The 13,445-nt window shown below is 28.7% G+C and overlaps 9 protein-coding genes across 9 annotated transcripts, besides 11 other annotated features; 5 read left to right on the forward strand and 4 right to left on the reverse strand.

The window, feature by feature from the left end:
- Positions 1-22: part of a sequence feature (AT_rich) that runs on past the window's edge.
- On the forward strand, positions 21-998 carry EDI_246500 (uncharacterized protein; the record flags this gene model as incomplete). The annotated part of the gene is made up of 1 exon (XM_001736704.1): positions 21-998. The coding sequence occupies one exon, from the start codon at positions 21-23 to the stop codon at positions 996-998; it is 978 nt and encodes a 325-aa protein (XP_001736756.1).
- Positions 999-1,093: 95 nt separating this feature from the next.
- EDI_246510 (nuclear transport factor, putative) lies at positions 1,094-1,492 on the forward strand (the record flags this gene model as incomplete). Its single annotated transcript, XM_001736705.1, has 1 exon — positions 1,094-1,492. One exon carries the CDS (start codon positions 1,094-1,096, stop codon positions 1,490-1,492), a length of 399 nt encoding a protein of 132 aa, XP_001736757.1.
- A 153-nt stretch (positions 1,493-1,645) lies between these two features.
- On the forward strand, positions 1,646-4,605 carry EDI_246520 (helicase, putative; the record flags this gene model as incomplete). The annotated part of the gene is made up of 2 exons (XM_001736706.1): positions 1,646-1,940; positions 2,036-4,605. 2 exons carry the CDS (start codon positions 1,646-1,648, stop codon positions 4,603-4,605), a joined length of 2,865 nt encoding a protein of 954 aa, XP_001736758.1.
- Positions 1,946-2,046: a sequence feature (AT_rich).
- A 188-nt stretch (positions 4,606-4,793) lies between the features above and the next one.
- Positions 4,794-4,815: a sequence feature (AT_rich).
- Positions 4,814-6,835, forward strand: EDI_246530 (uncharacterized protein; the record flags this gene model as incomplete). The annotated part of the gene is made up of 1 exon (XM_001736707.1): positions 4,814-6,835. The coding sequence occupies one exon, from the start codon at positions 4,814-4,816 to the stop codon at positions 6,833-6,835; it is 2,022 nt and encodes a 673-aa protein (XP_001736759.1).
- Positions 6,836-6,891: 56 nt separating this feature from the next.
- Positions 6,892-7,359, reverse strand: EDI_246540 (uncharacterized protein; the record flags this gene model as incomplete). Its single annotated transcript, XM_001736708.1, has 2 exons — positions 6,892-7,073; positions 7,128-7,359. 2 exons carry the CDS (start codon positions 7,357-7,359, stop codon positions 6,892-6,894), a joined length of 414 nt encoding a protein of 137 aa, XP_001736760.1.
- A 94-nt stretch (positions 7,360-7,453) lies between these two features.
- Positions 7,454-7,516: a sequence feature (AT_rich).
- Positions 7,517-7,898: 382 nt separating this feature from the next.
- EDI_246550 (uncharacterized protein) lies at positions 7,899-8,756 on the reverse strand (the record flags this gene model as incomplete). Its single annotated transcript, XM_001736709.1, has 1 exon — positions 7,899-8,756. One exon carries the CDS (start codon positions 8,754-8,756, stop codon positions 7,899-7,901), a length of 858 nt encoding a protein of 285 aa, XP_001736761.1.
- Positions 8,757-8,877: 121 nt separating this feature from the next.
- Positions 8,878-10,311, reverse strand: EDI_246560 (uncharacterized protein; the record flags this gene model as incomplete). Its single annotated transcript, XM_001736710.1, has 1 exon — positions 8,878-10,311. One exon carries the CDS (start codon positions 10,309-10,311, stop codon positions 8,878-8,880), a length of 1,434 nt encoding a protein of 477 aa, XP_001736762.1.
- Positions 9,388-9,492: a microsatellite.
- Positions 9,447-9,623: a microsatellite.
- Positions 9,639-9,815: a microsatellite.
- Positions 9,819-9,924: a microsatellite.
- Positions 9,927-10,103: a microsatellite.
- A 114-nt stretch (positions 10,312-10,425) lies between the features above and the next one.
- Positions 10,426-10,455: a sequence feature (AT_rich).
- A 421-nt stretch (positions 10,456-10,876) lies between these two features.
- Positions 10,877-12,458, forward strand: EDI_246570 (T-complex protein 1 subunit eta, putative; the record flags this gene model as incomplete). Its single annotated transcript, XM_001736711.1, has 2 exons — positions 10,877-11,477; positions 11,524-12,458. The coding sequence occupies 2 exons, from the start codon at positions 10,877-10,879 to the stop codon at positions 12,456-12,458; spliced, it is 1,536 nt and encodes a 511-aa protein (XP_001736763.1).
- A 341-nt stretch (positions 12,459-12,799) lies between these two features.
- Positions 12,800-12,846: a microsatellite.
- Positions 12,847-12,849: 3 nt separating this feature from the next.
- Positions 12,850-13,437, reverse strand: EDI_246580 (uncharacterized protein; the record flags this gene model as incomplete). Its single annotated transcript, XM_001736712.1, has 1 exon — positions 12,850-13,437. One exon carries the CDS (start codon positions 13,435-13,437, stop codon positions 12,850-12,852), a length of 588 nt encoding a protein of 195 aa, XP_001736764.1.
- Between the last annotated feature and the right edge of the window lie 8 nt (positions 13,438-13,445).

Genomic DNA, 13,445 nt, shown 5'->3' on the forward strand with positions numbered 1-13,445 from the left:
TAAAATTTTTTAATAAAAATATGAATAGTTGGGAAGATAGTGAATTGGAATATTCAAGAAATTTGATTAATAAACTTCATGTTCTTCTTAACAGATTAGGAGATCTTCCACAGAAGTTTATTGATAATGTTAGAACAGTTCAAGATGATTTTCTTCAAGAATTTTCTTCAACAACCCAAGTGGTTGTAAATCTTTGTGCTAAAATTCTAATGACTGATATAAGAAAACCACCAACAAGAGATCCTCCATTAGCACTAAAAGAAAAAGGTTCAGAAACTTATTCATCTGATTCTGAAACTATACGAAAGAGCAAAAGAAAAGAAAAAAATATTGTTGATAGTGAACATGATGAAAAAATAAATAAATGTCAAAGAGAATTTTATGAATTAAAGAATGCTCAAGAAGGTATGTGGATTGCTTTACTACTTACCAATAATAAATATACTGAATTACTTCATTCATTTGATAAAACTCAAATTCTTTTATCACAAAAAAATCAAATGTTGAATATGTGTAACTCTTTGCTCAAAGATAATCAAATTTATCAAAATTATCTTACTTCATTTGGTAATAAACAAACTCTTACTATTAACGAGAATATTCCTTTTTGTGGATTACTCACTTCAAATGAAATTATTCAAGTAAAGGAATGGACTCAATGTAAATCATTCAGTCTTCTTTATCATGACGTTACTCTCCCCAAAGAACCACTTTATTCTCAAAACGGTGTTGTCTCATTCATGAGAAATCATCAACAATCAGTATTTGGGTTCTTTACTAAAGCTTCTTCAATTCAACCAACTACTCATTGGTATTTATCAAAAGATTACGATTTTTGTTTTTCTTTACGTTCTTTATTCTCGAAAGAACCATTAATGTTATTGCGTAAAAAAGACGGTAAAGTTGAACAGGGTTCTTCTTCAGAGTATATTCCCCTAACATTGATAGAAATGAGTAATTCATCTGCAAAAGAATTTATTTATCTTTCATTGAATTAAACTTTTCTTATTTCATTTAAATCAGGTTTTTCATTTTATTATTGATAATAACAATTTTGTTATTTCTTTGGAGCTTCATCTTAAAAATCATTACTATGTCATCTGCTGAAGAAAGTATCACACAAACTGCCATCGCTGCTCATGAATTTGTTCAGTTATATTATGCGTTGTTCCAATCAAGAGTTGACGAATTATTAAAAATGTATCATCAACAAGCTGTTAGTAACTGGAATGGTAATTTTTTTAGTGGAATTGAACAAATTAGAAACCATTTAATTTCATTAACTCCAGGAAAATATGACATTGAGACATATGACTCACAACCCATTGGTGATCTTGCACAAGGAGGAAGTCTCCTTTTCATTGTTACTGGTCGAGTTAAATATAATAACAACGAAAATAATTCCAGAGAATTTTATCATCAATTTATTCTCTCAAGATCGCCAGAGAACGTTTGGTTTATTGTCTCAGAAAACTTCAGATTATTAAGATAACAAAATGAATAATGAGAGTAAACGAACGGAATAAGTATAATTTAAAAGGAGTTTTTAAAATGATTAGTTTAGGTTTTATATGTCTTGTTTCTTGTCTTTTTTTAATAAAAAAGAAAAATCTAAAAAAATCTGATCTTCAATCAGTTTATCTTAATGAGTAGAACTGAAACCCCAAGTCTTGAAGATTCTATTGATATAATTAAAATGTTACGTAATCAAAAAATCAAACAACTTAACAAAGGATTTCAATTTAGAGAATTAGATAATGATAAGAAGATTGAACGTATTAAAGAATTAATTCTTATAGCAACAGAAGATCCATCTATAGAAAAAAGAAAAAATAATAAAAAAGGAACAAGAAGAAGTACTCAAGATGGGGAAGATGCAGACATAGAGTCAGTAGTTCAGTCGATTTCCACAGCCATGTATTTTGAAAATAGTCCACCATGTTTGTTAATTTTATGTTAATTAAATTTGAGTTTTTAATTTTACAAGAACAAATATAAGTATTATTTAATATCTAACAAATAATTAATCTATAAGATATTAAAAATGGACAACTAAAACCATTTCAAATTGATGCTTTAAATTGGTTAATCAGAAGACATCATCTTGGGGTAAATTCAATTCTTGCTGATGAGATGGGATTAGGAAAGACATTAGAAAGTATTAGTTTATTAGGATATTTATATCATGTACAAGATTGTCATGGACCACATATTGTTATATCTCCAAAATCTACAATTGATAATTGGAAAAATGAAATTAATAAATGGTTACCATCAATAAAAGTTGCTCTAATGGGAGGTACAAGAGAATCAAGAGAAGATTGTAGAAAAGAGAATTTTGATAAAGATAGATTGAAGGCTGATGTGATTATTTGTAGTTATCAGGTTATTTCAAAAGAAAAATCACTATTAAAGAAACAAAAATTTGTATATTTAATATTAGATGAAGCCCATAGTGCGAAGAATGAAAACACACGTTTCTATAATGATTTAAGTGAAATTAATGCAACACATAAACTATTTCTCACAGGAACACCATTACAAAATACATTACATGAATTATGGTCATTGTTACAATTTTTATTACCAGAAATATTTAATATGAAAGAATTAGATGAAATATTTGAATCAATTGAGTCAGACAAATTTCAAGGATATATTGATTCTATTAGAGATTTTATTAAACCATTTATGTTGAGAAGGTTAAAAACAGATGTTCAAAAAGAATTACCACCTAAAATGGAAATTAAAATTTTTGTACAACTTACCCCATTTCAAAAGGTTTGGTACAGAAAAGTATTAATGGGTGATGTAACTGTTATTATTGGAGATAAAGTTGTTAAATCAAAATTAAATAATACTATGACACAACTAAGAAAAGTTTGTGACCACCCATATCTTATGCCTGGAGCAGAGCCAGAACCATATGTTAATGGAGAACATTTATGTCTATCTTCTGCTAAGATGATTGTAATGGAAAAATTAGTAGAAAAACACTTAAAAAATAATGGAAAGATATTAATATTTTCACAAATGACAAGGATGTTAGATATTATTGATGATTATCTTGTGTTTAAAGAGATTGAACATTATAGAATTGATGGACAAACACAACAAGAAGATCGTGTTGAACAGATTAATGATTTTAATGACCCAAATGGTAAAGTTAGTATTTTTCTATTATCAACAAGAAGTGGGGGGTTAGGTATTAATTTACAAAGTGCTGATACTGTTATATTATATGACTCTGATTGGAATCCACAATCTGATATTCAAGCAATGGATAGAGCTCATAGAATCGGTCAAACTAAACCAGTTACTGTTTATCGTTTAATTTGTGAAGGGACTGCTGAACAACGATTGATTAGAGTTGCAGAAAGAAAGTTAATGTTAAATAGACTTGTAATGCAAAGTGGAAAAACAGCTACAGAACCAGCAATTGGGAAAGAAGAATTATTACAAATTATGCAACAAGAATTAACTGGGTGTTTAAAAGAAGAGAGTGATGATAAGAAATTAAAAGAAAAAAATAAAGACTTAAAGGATATTGATATTGAATCAATTATTCAAAGTGGAAAAGAAAAAACACAAGAATTAAAAAATGAAATTGAAAAAGAAACAGAGACAGCAAAAAAAGGAATGATGAATCTAACTAACTTTGCATTTGGAGTTGAAAAAGTTGATATCAGAGAATTTGAAGGAAAGGTATTTGGGCAAAACGATAATTTAGAAGACTTAGAACGTTATAAAGAAAACATGAAATTAGTTCGTACTGAAACATTAAAACAGCCTCCTACCATTAAATTTAGAGATTTACAATTTCCAAGTAAAGAATTAATTCAACTTTTAGATAAAGAAAATGAAGAATATCAAAGACTAAATGCAACATTTAAAGAAGACCTTACGTTTGCTATATTAAAAGGAGATCCATTAGATCCAATATTACATCCAAAATATCTTAGTGATGAAGATAATCAAAGAAAAGAAAAGTTATTAAAAGAAACATTTTGTGATTGGGATGATAATGATTTTAGAAAATGGAAAACAGCTATGAAGAAATATGGCTATGAAAAATTAGATGAAATTAGTACATATATGGGAAAAGATAAACAAGAAGTTCAACGATATAACAATGTTTTTATTCAAAGATACAATGAGATAAATGAAGGAGAGAAACTATACAACTCATTATTTAAAAGTGAACAGAAAAGAAAGTTGAGAGAAAAAGAACAAGAAGACTTAGCACAAGCTATCAAAGCTAAGCCTGATGATATGACAGTACTAACGCCATACGTTTATTTTGGAAATTCTCAAACTGATCCATTAGTAGATTCAATGATGTTAAGAAAATATGCAGAGTATGGAGAAGATTGGGAAAGAATCTTAAAAGAAATAAAAGAACATCCATTATTTGTGTTTAATATTTATATCAACTCATATACCCCACAAACTGTTAAAGAAAAAATCAGATTTCTAATACATAACGTAGAAAAAACTAAAGAAAAAATGACAAAAGAAAATGATGGAAATACTGTATTAGATAAAATAGAGATTAATGACAATCTTGAGAATAAAAAAATGAGAAAAGATGATGATAATGATTGATAAATTAACTAAGTTTATTTAAAAATCTTATGAATTTATATTTATTCGTAGAAACTGGATAATCAAGGAATATCTAGATTCCGGAATTAATTCTGTTTAAAAAACTTGAAACAAGATACAAAAGAGACAAAAAAAAAGATTTCTTACTTGTCTTGTTATCTCATGACCTACTAAAAGCCTCAAAGATCTAATAAAAATTATTTATAATATGGCCCGAGAGATATTCATTGAAAGATTTAACAAATTATCTAGAACTTCAACATATGAATCAATTACTAATGATATTAATGACTATTTCTTTTCTAAAAAATCAAATTTTATTGAACAACTTATTCCTGCAATTGTTAAAGAAAAATATGATGTCATTAAATACACTAAAATATGTCAATTTATAGATGCTTTTATATTTAAATATAAAACATTTACTATTGCCCATGTAGCTGCTATTGCATTTATTTTACTGGACCCATCTAAAAACCTAAAAGTTAAGAGGAGTGATGCTTCGAAATATTTTACTAAAATATCAAAAGCAAATTCGAAAGAATTAAAGAGATTAGAAAAAGAAACTGGTGTTGATAGTAATGGTTTATATAGTATTGATGAATTTATTTCATTATATGAAAATGTTAATGAAGTTCAATTAGATTCTTCTACAGTTAAACAATGCGTTTTAGATTGGTCATTTAAATCATTATTTGATCAATACGCTAAAGGAAAAAATTATATTAGTGATGGCGATGTATTTGAAGGATTAAAAAATCAATTTAAAGTTAAAGAACATGTGAATGCTTTAAAAGTAGTGATTAAATTAATGGACACGTCTCGTGTACATAAATTTAGATTATATGAATTTAATGAGTTATGTCTTCAAATTGCTTTTGTAGAACAGAAAGTTGGACTTAATATCTTTTCATTAAATGTCATATCATTTAGATTACTTGATACTGAATATAATGGATTTTTAACATTACAAAAATATTCAAGATTTCTTCAAAAATCTGGATTTGATATTAAAAAAGATAGTGTTAAAAAATCTGTTAAAGAGCTTGACAGTAATGGTGATGGTGTTCTTCAAATTGATGAATTTATTCATGTAAGTAATGGACTATGCAAATCTAAAGTACCAGCTTATTTCCTTAATAATTTAAGAGCAAGAAATCAAACTGATTTAAAATATGATAGTGAACAACCCCAAAATATGAGAACCTCAATTCAAATATTAAGAAATGATAATACTAAAAAAGAAAAGAATCGTACTTTGACAAGAACAATAATTACAAGTGATGAATATTCTAAACTATTTGATGACCTATGTCCAACTCATCAAATGGATATCAATAGTCTTAGAAGTGCTTTAATAACTGTTATTGGAGAAACAAACACCAAAGCATTAAGGACTGCTCTACCAGTTATATTTAATGTTGGAAATATTAATTGTGATGGATACTTAGATAAAGAAGAGTTTATTATTTTAATGACTGCGATTGGAAAATGTATGAAAAATAAAGTAATTACTGAAAGAGATATGTATGAAGTATTTTTTCATTGTGTCGATGGAGATCATGATGGTTTAATTAATAATCAAGAAGTCTCATTCTTAGTTCAACAAATAGATGGAGATACACTAACTGAAGAAGAGGCAAATGATTTAGTTAGAACGTATGATGAAACAGGAAAAAAAGAATTAAATTTGGAAGAATATTTATGTTATTTTATGCAATTGGATGAAATTAAATTAGATGACTCAGAAGAAATAAAACAAGAAAAAATGAAACGACAAATTGCTAAAACATTTAGATTAATTGATAAGGATTACTCTAAATCAATAGAATATGATGAAATATTAAATTATGTTATTAACACAGTTGGACAAATATCACAAACTAATAAAATTTGTCTTAGTACAATGTTTTATGTTTGTGATCTTGATGAAAATAGATCATTAGACCCTGATGAATTCTTTCAATTTTATTATTTATTTGAATATTATGTCGATGAAAATGGGGAATTTGATTGTGTTTCTATTTATGTTGAACTCTTTGATATGCTTGATGTTAAGAATGAAAAAAAATTACCACGATGTGTTGTTGATAAATTATTAGAAAAAATTGGTCGTCCTGAATCTATTTCAAATTTCATGATCAAATATGACTTAAACAAAAATGATTTCATTCAAACAAACGAATTTGTCTTAGCTTTCTGTGGTAAATCTCTTGATGATGATATTTAAGTAGAACCTTTTTATTTTAAACAAACATAAAAAGATAACAATGAAGAAAAATTAATTTATTGAATTTCAATTTGTTTGTTTTTTTGACTTTCAACAGATGAACGGTATTCAGATACATATTCATTACTAATTGTAATAGGCTCACTTTGTAATTCTTTTGCATATAAAAAAAGAAATTTATCTAAAGCGATTTTTTTTTGTGCTTTATATTCATCAAATATCTTATTTTCAATTTCAGCTGAGAAATATTGTTAATTCTTAATTCCTTTAAAAAAAATTGAAATAAACAAACTTCCTTGAATAAACTCTTTTTGATATTTAATTGAATCAGCAGGTTGTTTGAATGCTTTTGGTGTATGATAGTATGAACCTTTTACTTGTTGTTTCTTTTGATATGGTGATTCATTTCTTGAAGAATACTTTGTACTTACTTTTCTTTTATTGACAGATTGAAACCCATCTTCATCTTCATCCTCTTTAGGTTTTCTTTTAGATTTGGGTATATAGACATATGGTTTTGACATGAAGTAATTAATACTGAGTTTTTAGTTAATTTTTTCTTTTTTATGATTTTAAACAAGATACTATTTAAAATGAAAAGAAACTAATACTTAAGGCTTAATTTTTTAACAAAGAATTTTTGTAAAAAATGTTTTTCTTATTATTCATATTTTTATTAATCATGGTTGTCCAAGGAAAAATAAAGGGATGCCCTTACGAAGATTCAATCCATTGTTCTAGAATTAAGGCTATATGCAGTGAAAAGAGGATGGGTGACTGTAGAGAAGTTTACTTATCTTGCTTAAAACAGCATCGTTGTCATCAAAAAAATAACTCTGTTTTGGTTGGTGTTAAGAAACAAAAAAAAGTAACTCCAATGTACAAAATAATGTCTTAACTCATAACAACGATGAGCAAAAAACAGTTGAATGCTCCAAACAAAAATTAATTAACCAGTCATATTTAATGATCTCTTCTTCTTTCTCTTGAATTTCTTGGTGGAGATCTTACATCTCTATAATCTCTAGAAGGAGAATAAGAATTGTAACGATCTCTTGGTGAGTCATACCGATGAGGAGATGATATTTTGAGGTATTGGTTGTTCCATAGGCATAACTGGAACAGGAATTCCATATATTTTATCCAAATCCTCTACGTACACATATGAATTATCAAAATTTACAATGATGTTAGGAGGAATTACTTCTGGAGAGATAATGCACTTGCCAATTCTTTCATCATACTCGTCCTTTTTCATCCAATATTCTTTTCCCCAACTAACAATAAAAGGGAGATGACTTCCTGTGTCATATCTGAATAAGAAATGAAACACTGCCATAGCATCTTTTCTCGTGTATAGTGTAACAAAACAATGATGTTTTTGTGCAAATAAAACAATTTTTCTTGGAACACATATATTTTGGAATAATTTAGCTATACCCACTTCATCTATTCCATCTGGTAAATTACCTACGAAAACTACATTACTATATAAATCAATTTTACCATGGTCCATAGGTAATGATGTACGTTGGTCAACTCCTGGTTTTCGTTTTTCGAGAAGTTGTAATGGATGTGGTAAATTATGAAGTGGTTTTTCTTCACAGTAATATCGTTGTGCTTCTACTTCATCGAAAGTCCCATCATCGTTATCTGTATCTTCTTTACTTGGACTATTTATTTGTTGAAATGAGTCTACTTGGTTGGTTGAAGAGTATGATTGTGAATAATTCTTTGTGTTATTTGTTGGATCTCCTGAATAAGGAGATGGTTCAGTTGGTGTTGTAACAGTAGCATATGGGTTGTCGATACCATACGGATTTGACATTGAATATGCACTTGCATAAGGATCGTTTACATCATTAAAACTAACATCTTGAAACAAAGCACTTTCATCAATGCGAGGTTTTTCCTTTTCCATATAGTTTAAAGAATTTTTAAGATTTACTTTCATTTTATATTACCATTGCTAATAGTAATTTTTTTCATTTATTAAAAAAGTAATTTTCAAAAAACCAAAAAGAATGGATTAAATAGGTAATTTATTGGAATTCAAAGAAGGCACTCACAAGATCACCTTTTGTCTTCTTAAGAGCTGCATATGCTTTTTCGTGTGTGGTATTAGCTTGGCCCATAAGAACTTTAACGTCTTCTTCAGCTGGAACATATCCATTATCTTCAACAACTTCATTGGTAACTGGAGCCTCAGTTTCAGCAGCTGGTTCTTCTTTCTTTTCTTCATTATTGGCTTGTTGTTCTTTCATGTTGGCTTGAAGTTGCTCAAGAATACGTTTAGTTTTTTCATCCATATATTCATTTCTTGGTTCACCATATACTACATAATGTTCACTTGATGGAAGCTTATAAACAGCTGGCTGATTAATAACAAATTTGCTTCCTGCTCTTTTAAGTGAAAATTCAACAACATTTGGTACTTCAACAAGTCCAACTTTTTCAAGTGCCTTTCTTGCTTTCTTTTCTCCTTTTGACATCACTCTTTCAGTTGGTATGGTATCTTGAGCCTTATTTTGTTCTTGGCATTCTTCACAATTTTCTTCTTTAACCTCTTCTTTAACCTCTTCTTTAACCTCTTCTTTAGCTTTTGCTTCAGCTTCTTCTTTTGCTTTTGCCTCAGCTTCTTCTTTAGCTTTTGCTTCAGCTTCTTCTTTAGCTTTTGCTTCAGCTTCTTCTTTGGCTTTTGCTTCAGCTTCTTCTTTAGCTTTTGCTTCAGCTTCTTCTTTAGCTTTTGCTTCAGCTTCTTCTTTAGCTTTTGCTTCAGCTTCTTCTTTAGCTTTTGCTTCAGCTTCTTCTTTGGCTTTTGCTTCAGCTTCTTCTTTGGCTTTTGCTTCAGCTTCTTCTTTGGCTTTTGCTTCAGCTTCTTCTTTTGCTTTTGCCTCAGCTTCTTCTTTTGCTTTCTTTTCAGCTTCTTCTTTGGCTTTTGCTTCAGCTTCTTCTTTAGCTTTTGCTTCAGCTTCTTCTTTAGCTTTTGCCTCAGCTTCTTCTTTGGCTTTTGCTTCAGCTTCTTCTTTAGCTTTTGCCTCAGCTTCTTCTTTGGCTTTTGCTTCAGCTTCTTCTTTTGCTTTCTTTTCAGCTTCTTCTTTGGCTTTTGCTTCAGCTTCTTCTTTAGCTTTTGCTTCAGCTTCTTCTTTAGCTTTTGCCTCAGCTTCTTCTTTGGCTTTTGCTTCAGCTTCTTCTTTAGCTTTTGCCTCAGCTTCTTCTTTGGCTTTTGCTTCAGCTTCTTCTTTTGCTTTCTTTTCAGCTTCTTCTTTGATTCTGGCCTCCTCTAAAACTTTTTTTTCATTTTCTTCTTGTGCTTTTTTTGCTTCAGCCTCTTCTTTGGCTTTTGCCTCAGCTGCTTTTCTAGGAGAAGCACGGACCTCAGCTACAATCCTAGCATCTTCTTGCTTTTTTCTGTCGTTATTTTCGTAACGATCAATAAGAGATGCAATTTTACCGCCTCTGTTTAATCTAGACATAGAATGTGAAATTTTCAGTTACTTCTTTGAGAATAAAACCCAATTCTTTTTAAGAATCTTCTTGATGGAAGTCATTCTTCGTTTATGGTAAAACCCTTTTCCTTTCAAGAATAGAATTATTTTAGTTTTTTATAATTAAATTATCATTGGAGATAATTTAGATCATATGCGATTATTTTTTTTTGTTCTAGATAAACGCCAATTTACTTATTAAATATTTATCTCTTTTCAAAGTTACTTATTTTTTCACTATAACACAGCGAATTATTGTATTAATTATATCATCCTTAAAAGATGCTAAATTAAGATTATCCGGTATAGAGAATATATAAATTCGTTACTATAGTAGTTCTGTCTTAAAGTTGTAGTTTTGTTTGAAAGAAGTTCTTTGTATTTCTCCTTCATTAAATGAACAAAATTTTTAATCACTAAATCTTAATTTAAATAACGTAAATTAATTGTTTTTGTTTTATAAAACGTTTATTTATTTTTGTTGTTTAAAAAGAAGTGAAAAAAAGAAAAAGAATATTCAAACTTTAAATTTGTTAAAAGTAATAATTAAGGAATGAGTTACATGTTGAACCCAACAATTATCCTTCTTAAAGAAGGGACAGACACTAGCCAAGGAAAAGGACAAATTATTAGCAATATTAATGCATGTCAAGCCATTGCTAATATTGTTAAAACCACTCTTGGACCACGAGGAATGGATAAGTTATTTATTGAAAATGGAAAGATTCTTGTAACTAATGATGGGGCAACAGTAATGAAAAATTTAGATATTGTTCATCCAGCAGCTAAAGCTTTAGTTGATATAGCAATGGCACAAGATTCAGAAGTTGGAGATGGAACTACTACAGTAGTAGTTCTTGCAGGAGAATTACTTGCACAAGCTAAAAAGTTAATTGAAGACGGAATTCATCCACAAGTTATTATTAAGGGATATCGTATGGCATCAAATAAAGCTAGAGAAGTAGTTAATACAATGAAAATTGATTTTGATAAAAAAGATTTAATGGAGTATTTAAAAAATTGTGCTAAAACATCAATGCAAAGTAAATTAATTGCTATGCAAAGAGAACATTTCACTAATATTGTTGTTCAAAGTGTTATGCATTTAGATGATAAATTAGATATTGATATGATTGGAATTAAAAAAGAACAAGGTGGGTCATTAGAAGATTCATTTACATTAGAAGGAGTTGCTTTTAGAATGTTTTAGTTATGCTGGATTTGAACAACAACCAAAACTGTTTTATAAACCAAAGATATTGTGTTTAAATATTGAATTAGAATTAAAAAAAGAAAAAGATAATGCAGAAGTACGTATTGATGACCCAACTCAATATCAAAAAATAGTTGATGCAGAATGGTCTATTCTTTATGAGAAATTAGAAAATATAGTTAAATCTGGAGCAAATATTGTTTTGTCTAAATTACCTATTGGTGATCTTGCTACTCAATATTTTGCTGATAGAAAAATCTTTTGTGCTGGTAGAGTTGAAGAAGATGATATGAAAAGAGTTTGTCTTGCTACAGGAGCTCAAGTACAAACTACTGTTTCAGAGTTAAATGACAGCGTTTTGGGTACTTGTGGAAAATTTGAAGAACAACAAATTGGTAAAGAAAGATATAATTTATTTAGTGGATGTACTGCTGCAAAAAGTTCTACCATAATTTTGAGAGGAGGAGGAGAACATTTTATTGACGAAGCTGAACGATCATTACATGACGCTATTATGATTGTCAGAAGAGCTTTGAAACATAAACAAATGGTTACAGGAGGAGGAGCTGTTGAAATGGAAATTTCAAGACAATTAAAGGAATATGCAATGACTATTGAAGGTAAAATCCAATATGTCATTCTTGGATATGCCAAAGCATTCGAAGGTATCCCAAGACAATTAGCTGATAATGCTGGATTTGATCCAACAAATATCCTTAATTTATTAAGAAAGAAACATGCAGAAGGAGGACTATGGTATGGTGTTAATGTTAATGAAGAGGGTATTCTTGATATGATGGAAGCTCAAGTTTGGGAACCTGCTTTAATAAAACTAAATGCTATTGCTGCTGCTACTGAAGCTGCTTCATTAATTATTTCAATTGATGAAACTATTAAAGCCCCAGAACACACTCAAGGATAAAAATTGAATTGAACGAATGTTTTCAATATTTGTTATCATTTATTTTCCTTTATTTTTAATTCTTCTTTAATATAATATTTCTTGTATTGCAATGCTCAGACACTAATAAGAAATTTAAAAATTTTCAGCTTAATAATGATAAGCAACATTATATATTTAATTGTATGTTGTTATAAGTATTAATTTTCAGTTACTTTTTTCTTGAATAGACTTTAATAACAAGACATTCTTTTAAAGATTAGTGAAGATTAAAAGAGAGATGAGAGAAAGATATAAAAATGAAAAGATGAATAAGGGTAGTGTGAGGGAAGCGAGAATGTAAGAAGGGATTTAATTTATTCAAGAAAATAAAATAAAGAAAGAGAAGAAGAAATAAAATAAAGTACAAAGTTTAATTAGAGGAGGTTAATGCTTTTAAAATTTGATCACAATCTGAATTAGTTAATTTATTAAAGTCGATTTCGAAATCATTTTCATCTGAAGTTGTGATTTTATTATTATTGAGTAAAAGAAGGATATTGTGGAGTTGTTTTGGGGAAGCGGATTGAAATTTAGTAAGAAGATCTGATTTTTTCGATGCTAAGAATTGGTATTGGTCAAGAAAGAAAGGGTCAATTAATTTATTGATATCACAGTGTTTAATTAAGTCAGGAGAATGGGATAGAAGATATGTGTCAAACTCTTTTCGAAGATTTTCATCACTAAAACGATCATAACCATTAAGTTTTATTGAGTGTTGGATTTGTTTAATTGTACCAAAAAACATGCACATAAATTTTTGTGTTTTTTCATCAAGTTGTTGAAACATGAGTTGTGTTTGAGGATTTGCTTTAAGAAGAATAACATGTTTATAAAGTTGAAATCTGTCTTCGTAAGGAATAGAGATATTTCTGTAGAATTGAGAAAAAGCAGTACTAAGTGTGACCATCTGATCAATTGGTGATTTACACCTCATTATTCTTTCATAATTTCCTTCCATAAACTTTG

Source organism: Entamoeba dispar, genomic scaffold (genome assembly GCF_000209125.1).
Source record: "Entamoeba dispar SAW760 scf_1105229460015 genomic scaffold, whole genome shotgun sequence".
Classification (NCBI taxonomy): domain Eukaryota; phylum Evosea; order Mastigamoebida; family Endamoebidae; genus Entamoeba; species Entamoeba dispar.